The sequence below is a fragment of the Montipora foliosa genome, chromosome 13 (assembly GCF_036669935.1).
Source record: "Montipora foliosa isolate CH-2021 chromosome 13, ASM3666993v2, whole genome shotgun sequence".
Taxonomy (NCBI): domain Eukaryota; kingdom Metazoa; phylum Cnidaria; class Anthozoa; order Scleractinia; family Acroporidae; genus Montipora; species Montipora foliosa.
The window spans coordinates 21,435,891-21,445,890 of NC_090881.1; the positions used below are offsets into that span (position 1 = coordinate 21,435,891).

A 10,000-nucleotide genomic window follows, 5' to 3' on the forward strand; every position below is an offset into this window, starting at 1 on the left:
GACGCAAACGCGACATTAGTTACTTTCGATATCCTATCGAAAATCTTTAAACTGCTTTTGTTCAGCATCAGCAACGAGAAGGTCTCTGATAAGGACTATAAACCGTAGGCCCTGTCTGATAACTGTTCAGTGTTAACTCCTCATTGTAAACGGAGCGTTAAAGAAAACACACAAACTCTTCGCCAAGAGCAAGGTAGAGAGTTGCCTGTTGTTGTGGTTTGTCTGGTGAAAAGCACACTGTCACTTGGACCTTTTCTGTTTTGCGCCCACACATCACCTCACCACCACCTGTGTAGCGAAACACAAACCTAACCAATCAAAACTAGCTCTTTACGTTTTGAATGGCGTAGGGTCCTTCATGTACCAGCGACATAACGTGGAACAGGTGGATAGCAAACTCAACAGCGTTCAAAACCATCTCTCTTTTGAAACTGTCATATTTTTGAATTACTGTTTTGTCAGGTTTCTGGACAAAGAACACTCAACCGGAAGTAAAATCTGGTGCTGCTTTCCTCAGTGTCGAACTCCAGTTTGCGTGATTTCCGTCACGGTCAAATCAGCGACTGGACTTCAAAAAACAAGTCGACTGTCAATGAGTAAGAAAGGCATTCTTTTACCTTAACACCCCAACAGCATACTGTACTTGCGAAGGCGATTAGCGTGACAATCATACAATTATAATCATAACAAGTTAACACCTGGGGATGCCTCCTAGATAAGATATTTGAAAAGAATGATCATTGCGTTTTAGCAAGCTACTTAACTACATTGTAAGTAACAAAGACACTTGATATATACTCTATCCTACTCTTACTTTTTACGAGATAACACATAAACTCGCGACCGTTTGTAGCAGGTTGGAATTCAATTTCATTCTGTTTTTATTTTCAACTACTTAAAATGCAATGAAGAGATCTATTAATTGTTGATGACTCGGAGATACTCGGAAAAATCCGAGTGCTCCTTTGCGGGAGTCGAACCTACGACCTTCCGATTACTAGTTCGGATGCTCTACCACTGAACTATAGGAAGCAACGAATAAGACGCTGACTCGGGGCTACTCGGAAAAATCCGAGTGCTCCTTTGCAGTAGTCGAACCTACGACCTTCCGATTACTAGTTCAGATGCTCTACCACTGAACTATAGGAAGCGACGAAGAAGTTAAGACGGTGACTCGGGGATACTCGGAAAAATCCGAGTGCTTCCTTGCGGGAGTCGAACTTACGACCTTCCGATTACTAGTTCGGGTGCTCTACCACTAAGCTATAGGAAGCGACGAAGAAGACGGTGACTCGGGGATAGTCGGAAAAATCTGAGTGCTCCCTTGCGGGAGTCGAACTTACGACCTTCCAATTGCAAGTTCGGATGCTCTACCACCTAGCTATAGGAGACTCGTGGGAGCCAGGCCATTAAACCAGGGTCAATTGACAACTCTCCCTGTATACTGCTATACTGCTTGGCGTGCATTCTCGCTACTTAAATGAAGTAAGTGACAAATGCTAATCCCGATGAATCAAATGAAGAGATGTTTTTTTTTCCGATTGTAACTCGGAGATACTCGGAAAAATCCGAAGGCACCTTTGCGGTAGTCGAACCTACGACATTCCGATTAGTTGTTCGGATGCTCTACCACTGAAGCTATATAAGACTCGAGGGAGCCAGGCCATTAAACCAGGTTCAGGTGACAGTTGTTCCGCTTTACTGCTAGGACGGAAATTGTCGTCGGAAATTCGCGATTGTATTGAAAGAGATGTTATATGTTATATGTTATATGTTATATGTTACCTTCGGTGAATGAAGAGATCTATTTATCGATGATGCCTCAGGAATACTCTGAAAAAATCCGAGTGCTCGTCAGTTATCTCAGATTAAGATCATGTCCTCTTCTTAGATGAAATAAATGACGTTTTATGATAACATCCTCTATCGTTCGGTTCCAAGAAGACTCGAACAGTCCAACATCTATTAAAGGTTGGACTGGTCAGACAAAAAGCCGGTGTAGCGTCGGCTATTTCTAGCAAGCCAGGGACGTTACGTCGTTCCTTCCGAAATCGGAAATGCACCTCTTTGTGTGTGTAGACGACAGGAAGAAGACTTTATGTTGTAGACAACCAAGAAGTTCAAGAGGAGAAAAAAGGGAGAAAGGAAGTTAAAGAAAACATGCAGGCATCTAAGCAGGAACGAAGAGAAGAAGGGATTAGGGAGATAGGAAAAAGATCTGAAGAAAGGTAGGGTAGATAGATTTCTTTAATTCCAACTATTGCAGTATAGACTGAATTACAGTTGTTCGTCAAGGTAGATAAACCTAGCTACACAACATCGTAACAAAATTCGCAAAACGTTTGTTTCTGACTTGAGGTTTCAGTGTCTTTGCAATCGCTGATCGTAAGTGGTAACCATGACACACCTTTACCTTGTTGTTAAGTACGTCCTTTAGTGGCATCATTTCCATTGCCTTGTTGACAAATTTAATGCAGGCCTGCTCCCTGCGAACAGACAGGCACTCGGGACCAGTTGAATTCAAAGCATCAGGATAACTAAGATTAGGGAGAATAATCTTTAAGGCAGACTGAGAGGGAAGATGGAAACAACAAAGGATCAAAGAAAAACAGGTAGCTGGGAGAGAGGGTCAAGAAGACAGGCAGCGGTTCAAATGGATTGGGTGAGATTCAGTGCAGTTTAAGGGGGGTGGCTTGTCGGCAGCTCAAACAAAGGAAGAATAGGTGTGAGGACAGTCGGTAGGAAGCAGAAGAAAGGAAAAGTTTGGAAAATGGGCAGTGTAGTGGAAGGACAGGAGATAGACAGGCAGTCGAATGAGGAAAGGAGAACAAGAGAGGCCATCTTTCTCCTGATATCTAATTTGAGAAAGGCGAGGAAACTCGATCTTTTACGGTCCTGATTATTTCATGAGCGTTGTCGATCAGAGCCTTATAGTGGCAACTGCATGTGTTGTTTCAGCCCCTGATCCGTACGCTTTGATCAGTTGTGAGGGACGCAAAGTCAGGACACCTGTCATTAAAGATTCACTCGTGCCCGAATGGAATACTGGCGCCTTGTTTTTCGTAAGAAGACCTCAAAAAGCTCAACTGGTAATTCAGGTGGGTAGAGTAAGATTTCCGATAAAATACATTTTGTTGCACATTCATTTAGTATATCGGGGAGCTTTCGCGAGGGTGACGTCGACGACTACCGGAACGCCACAAAACAATACGTCTTAACTACCAAACTGTTGCTATGGACTCCTTCAAAAAATTATTTCTCGAGTCCCTGAAACTCTACAGTTACCTGTTTTTGCCAAGTGTGTTCTTTTTAACATTTCTTTGTCTGGTTCGACTCACAACCATATTTGGTAATTCACGTGACCAAAACAGAAAATGCCTAAAAACTGATCGAGTTAACCATGTTTTTCACAAATTTTCAACGCAACAGTGTGACAACAGTCTAACAAAAAATATGTAGCGTGGATTTAAAACAAAGATATTTCTCTGCAAAAAAGTAATGATGTCATAAGATTGGCTCAGAATGTATTGCGTGGTTTTCACGTTACATCATGACCGCCATGTTGGTGGACGAAAACAAAAGATCTTTCATTAGCTCCTTTTGTTCGTCCACCAGCAATTGTACATTGCAGCATTGTTATCTATGTCGCTAGAGATTGGTTGCACACGTTCTATTGCCTTACCAACCTTGCAATACTACGGCAACCAGCTTTAGAAATCAGTCGCCTTTCTCGGTAAAGAAAAATGGATCTTATCTCATTTAGGTCTGGGATTCCAATTGGTTCGTAGACTCCTTCATGGGCCAGGCCAAGCTAAGTATCGACATCAACAACAAAGCCGTTGTGGAAACGCACAACTTAATGGGACGCTGGCGAAGTCAGGAAGTGAAAATGCCAGGCAGTGTCACTGTGGAAGTCAAATGTTATGAAGATCTTTTGGCAATCTAGAAAATAATGTGAATTACAATCATGATTAATTTAATCAGAAGTCAGGTCAAAATACTTCACGTTTCCCCGTGTAATTCACGGTTGGACTGGTACTAGCATGCGATGGAGGCTCTTGCAGCCCTATTTTATGCTCTTCCCAGTGCACAACCTCGACAAAATGTATGGCCTCAATAACAACAATGCGCGGTGCTTAACTCGCTGAAGATTATGGTAATGCTATAAATCATGTTTAAAACCAAACAAAGTTGTTTTTAGGTACTCTTGGCGAGTTGTAGCCCCAAGTATTGTTATTATGTAATACCTCAAGTCAGAGGTTCATTGGGAAACCAGCTATTCCGCGAAAAGTTAGTGCTGAGCTTTCCAATTAAAACTCCACAAGTTAGTGGTGGCTTAAAACATGAAGCATAAACTCAACCCTGTTAAAAAGAAGTCTGTGTTTTCTATACAAATACTTTTTGCAAAACCTTTACCTCATAAAGAGTCATTAACGTTTGTATCCTTTGTAAAGCTGGGAGTAGAGAAGTATGCGAGAATTTCGTATGTTTGGTATTTAACGTTAAACATTATTTAACTTTGTAATAGCTTAAAGTCGTTTTACATACCAGCTTGAGCATCTTGCTTTTAATCGCTGGTCAACCTCAACAATAACTCATTGAAAACTAGCTTTTGAATTTGTGCTTTGGTAGCTAGCAAACGCGGTTGACGTGGTATGTATCTTAGCAATACAGATAAACCATTTATGAGCTTGAATTTTGTGATGCAGTTTTTCTCAAGAAGAGGAAAGAAAGCCATTGAAGATATTTAACCAGTGCTCGGCATAAAGCGGAAGGATCACACTCAGTTAACCGTAAACGTTTAGTATACTCCATCCAGGCCCCATTTGTTCAAAATGCTGGATAACTTTATCCTTTGGATAAGTCACTGTATCCGTTAGTTTCAATCTCTGCAAAGATTTCAGTATTTGCCCTCGTAACTATGAATATGCACCGACTCTAAGCACGTCTAGTTGAAAGGTGTAGAAGAAAATAGTGGCCAACGTGCAATGTCAAGTATATTTTAAACTTTGGATAGGAACTTATCCACTGGATAAAGTTATCCGGCATTTGAATAATTGGGCCCAGAACTGGTACGAGAATTTGGAAAAAAGATTCCGGCGTCCACTGAAGCTGTGTGACGTAGAGAATCCTATTTTCAAGCGGGAATTGAACGTACATTTCAAATACAGCTGTTTTAAGAGATTCATGGTACTTTGCATAAACTTTACGATGTGTCACAAAGTGTCCCCTTAAAACAACTTTATGTATCGCTTCATGTTCAGAGGGTCTCTTTGTGTAGCCTACACCAAGTATTTTGAATATATAATTATGCAAACCTCGGATAGGCCATTTCTGAGTTGCTGTTTGTTTCGGTTTCGAAGTGAGTCTTGGTGCTCAACTGTTGAAAGGGAAATGTTTGGATTTGCATAAGAATACGCAACTCATTTCCATTTGAATGGTTGTGCACCAGGACTCGCCTTGAAACTAAGGCATGTAGCAACTCGGAAATGGGCTATTTAACAGACAGCTCCGAAATGTTCCGATGAATGAGGAGGTGTATGTTGGTATGAACGCTGTAAATCTTTCCTTTCTCTCTCTGCTTGTCCCTTGAGTTAGATTAATTTATTCCATCGTATAATAATTTCCTTTTTATTTTTAGTTCATTTTCGTTTTTCTTGATATCAGCTTTTTTTTTTTTTAGGCTTTTATTAACGTTTGTTTGTTACTTGGTCACCTCGGATAGCTATGCTAATTGTGTGTAGCAAATGTTGTAAATTTGTTAAAATGTAACTAAACGCTGTTGGTCAGCGTTTTAATGCGAGTGGTCATTGAGTAACTTGATGATTGCATTAGGAGAAGTGGAAATATTAGGTAGTTTATTTTAAGCAAAGTTGACGGCTAGGACAAAAGCCACCCAACAAAACAATGTTGGATTACACGAAAATTGGAGATCGTTTCAGTCAAACAGCAACTGCTTCTCTTTCCCAGAGCCCTCCGTTTCGTTTGGTCACGTGGTCGGTCCCGGGCTGTTGTTGGTTGCTGAAGTTCCTATTTTTGGAGCTATAATAGGACAATATAAGTTAGTGCTTGAGAATTCTGCAAGTTGGAAATACTCCGAGTTAGGAAATCTCCATAGACATTGAAAAATCAAAGCCAAACCTTGTACCCTCAAAAAAAGTCCCTTCAATTGGCAATCAAGAGCTACTGGAGGCGGCTATCTGAAATTTTTTAAGTATACTTGCTACAGCTTTGCTCCATTCCATAGTTTTGCTATTACACATGAAGTCTTTGTATTTACGAGCTTGTAGAAGAGAGTTTTGGGTATATAAAGATATATTTGGAAAATAAACTGTTATACTTTAATGCTCGAAAATTGTACTTACTAATGAACTGAAAGTACTCGGGTGTATCGAAAGAAGCTTTCCTTTTTCCCTTGTGCATCTTGCTCTTCTTTGGTCACGTAACCTTCAAGTATCATTTAGATTTGTCTTGCTCGTGTATTCTGGACGTCTGGTGTTTTGTTCTGGTCCTCGGGACCTTCTATGGTTATATGACGAATGCTCGGCGCGAAAGCTACATCCAGCAGGGAAATGAAAGCGATAATGGTGTTGACAGGTGATGATAAGTGATTGATGATGCTGATGACGACGATGATGATGATGACGTTATTGGAGGTGACGGTAATGTTGATGATGACGTCGATGCTGATGACGACGACAATGACGATGGTAATGATGATGACGTCATTGTTGATGACGATAACGTTGATGCTGATGATGACGTCGATAATGATAACGTTGATAATAATGACGATTACGTTGATGACAATGACAACGATGTTGACGACGGTGACAAAAAGCGTCAGAATGACATCCACACAAGGGTGCGTTTCTTTGGGATGATCCGAAAAAGGATCATTGATCCAATTGGATCGCGGTGCATCATCCACACACACTGGGAAAAGATTCTTCGGTTCCTTGGATGCACAATGATCCAAGTGATCTTGGATCACTGATCCTTTTTCGGATCATCCCAAAGTTAGGGTGTTGTTTTCTTTTTTGATTAAGAATCTTTCTGTTTATTTAACGGAAAGGGTTGAATAATATCGCAAGTCTGTAATCAACTGCGATATGGAACTATTCTTCGGTCTAAGTGCCAATATTGCTTTATGAAGAAGAAGGCGGTATGGGTTTTACAGAGGTTGTTCTGAAAAGTGCAGGACGAGTACGATACCCCCGAAAATGTAGATTTTGGATGGCTGCAACAATGTAATAACTGAGAGAGATAAGGAAATGGACTTCTGCTTTGAGGCAGGAAAAGAGAGAGAGCCTGGGTTCAAGTGCTGAGTTATCCGATATGACGTAACCATCGGTTCAAAATATATTCAAACTTTCACTTCACCGTTGCGTGATGAAATGTTGTTTCGCGTGATTACCTCTTCCTTATAACAGACTGGCTATGGTAAAGTTACATTATTTGAGGAATCAGCGTTACGACAAACTCAAATCGCAATGTTTGAAACAGAGAAAGCTATTCAAGGATTCAGAATTCCCAGCGGAGGACTTATCTATGTTCTTTAGCCGCTCTCCAACAGAACCAGTGGAGTGGAAGAGACCAAAGGTGTGTTGAAATCTTTTACTGCAAAAGTTGCTGAACTTTTCAGACGATCAACACCCTCCGTGACATTTCTGTTTAAACTCAAAAGTTCGAAAAATTATAGTCAAGTTATGAAAGGATTCCTATCTCTAACACAAAAACTGCCAGTTATTGCGTGACATCTCAGTTCGCTTTCATCTGAAATGAGCATAATTATTGTTGCTATGGAAAACTACAGAAAAAATTGATAAAGAACTATAAAGAACAGTTTGAGCAATTTCAAATCCAACAATCTCAAACTTTATTGTTCTCAAACAGTTTGTTTTGGTTCTGCTGGCTAAAATCACATCGCTATTTGGATCAAGTCCTTGTAATAATATTAATCAACATTCACACATCGCCTACTTTTAAATCATAACATTGAAATACTCTTTCATTACATGCTGTGAGCACAAAATTGGACTTAACTGTTTTTTTTTATTGTGTGTCGACTTATTTTTTACTTTATTTTAAAATGTAATTTTTAGGATTGATTCACTATTAAATGTTCCTCTTGTTCCGAAATTTAACCATTTAGATCACCAAAATATTTACGAAATCGTGATCACGTTATTTACATTAAATAACAAGCCTTTACCAAAAGCTGCTTTGGTTAAAGTTGATTCGAATTGATTTACAATAATCCATTTTTTAACCTTTTGTACAACTCTTTTGCTCAGCCAATTGGTCGTATATTTGTTTGCACTGGTGTCATGGGTTTTCTGAATCTAACAAATCGTTCCTTAGCTTTGTAAAGATAAGTACCTGCTAAAATAACCAAACTATTTCTTCAATTCCAAGGATTGCATTATAAAAATAAATAATGTGATTAGCGCTGACTGCTACAACGGCAGCCGGTGGTTTCAGTCCGCTTGTCCTGATCAACCATGGAAATTTCTTGTTTAACTTTGTTGTCTTTTGATCTATAGCTCTTACTAGATGTGAGGCAAGAAAAGGGCTGAAAGTAAACAAATTTGATTGATTTTTGGAAAAACTCTAACTGTTTAGCCGTAAATTAAACGTGATGCTCATTAGAGAGAGTGAGCATTGCGTTTTCGTGAAATGGGAAACGGGGGGCAGTTCTTTCTTACAAAAGCATGAAAATTTTCTTTCTTGTCCTAAGTTGTCTCTTTCTTTTGAGAAACTGCCCCATATCTGTGGAAAACAGGCAAAAATGTGATGAAGTGAAACAAGTTTCTCTGTCGGACTTTTTTCACTCCATTGTCTCTATCGATTTTCCAATACAGTGCTCTAACGTATGTTGTTACAGGATATTTGCTCACCAGATCTCCCCAACCTATTTGTGGATGGCTCAAGCACTCATGACATCACGCAAGGGAAGCTGGGTAACTGCTGGTTTGTCGCTGCTTGTTCTACCCTAGCTCTTGAAACATCGCTCTTGGAAAAGGTATTCACGTTACGTAAAAGTCTGGTGGGGCAATTCCCATGTGCATTGTCGTCGCTACAACAAAGAGCTTAAGCGAAACGCTTCTTTCAGGCGACGGGCAGCAACCGCAAATTGCGCGCGCATTATGTGACAAAAAATAAGTTTTTCTTTTGTGACGCGTTTTGGAAGTCAACCTCGTTCCCAGGTTTTCTCTTCTCTGCCGCCATTGTCGTTGAGACAATGGAGGCAGAGAAGAGAGACCCTGGGAACGAGGTTGTTAGGAAGTCTTTTGCAGGATAAACTTGACAATTGACCAGCACCCAGCTGATATCTCAGTTGGTAGAGCAGCACTGCGCAATCGCACGGTCATTGGTTCCAGTCCCACTCGAGTCTGGATGTTCGCAGGCTTGCTTGCAACTACTGAAGTGGCTTATCCATTTGCGATGATATTTCTAACTTTCATTCCATGACTTCAGAAGGGACTTAAAGATCTACGACAGCGACGGTCGACGAAAACGTCACCTCAAAATAAAACTTGGCTCATATCATATCATCATATCTTTATTTACCCTCGGATTTTTATAGTATCTTTGTGTAGCTAATTTCTCCGAGCATTTACCCTCCCAACCATGATAGATCATTTGTATCAATGATTGGTATCCCTTGCTATGATAAGTATTTCGCGATTATTCAGTCTCGTTCACGTCCTATAATATGGGCGAAGTATCCTATAAATAAATTGGTACGAGTGGTTTCAGAGTTGAAATAGAGAATGAAGGATTCTCTGTTGCATGCTTACGTTGTCGTCAAAATCTCAAATTTTTCGTTATGCAGAGAACTGCTCGTTGCGCAGAATGGCCGGACATCATCAAATGTTCATAAGGCTCTCACGCGTGCAATTCAAACACTGGTAATAGCTTAACTTTCGCCTTTAAGCAAGTATGTTGAACCGAAAATCCGTGCTGCACTTGTTGCTAATTCACTGCTATTTTCCAT

At 40.2% G+C, this 10,000-nt stretch overlaps 2 protein-coding genes across 2 annotated transcripts in view; both read left to right on the plus strand.

Moving 5' to 3' along the window:
- The window catches only part of LOC137983976 (calpain-5-like), a 22,900-nt gene extending 16,557 nt beyond the window's left edge, over window positions 1-6,343 (plus strand). Inside the window, exons 11-13 of the mRNA XM_068831133.1 lie at window positions 463-596; window positions 2,959-3,098; window positions 3,764-6,343. Coding sequence (XP_068687234.1) covers window positions 463-596; window positions 2,959-3,098; window positions 3,764-3,946 — 457 coding nt within the window. The 3' untranslated portion in view covers window positions 3,947-6,343. The remainder of the gene's footprint in view (window positions 1-462; window positions 597-2,958; window positions 3,099-3,763) is intronic.
- A 1,011-nt stretch (window positions 6,344-7,354) lies between these two features.
- The window catches only part of LOC137983150 (calpain-5-like), an 18,695-nt gene continuing 16,049 nt past the window's right edge, over window positions 7,355-10,000 (plus strand). The window contains exons 1-2 of the mRNA XM_068830327.1: window positions 7,355-7,602; window positions 8,888-9,025. Coding sequence (XP_068686428.1) covers window positions 7,441-7,602; window positions 8,888-9,025 — 300 coding nt within the window. The 5' untranslated portion in view covers window positions 7,355-7,440. The remainder of the gene's footprint in view (window positions 7,603-8,887; window positions 9,026-10,000) is intronic.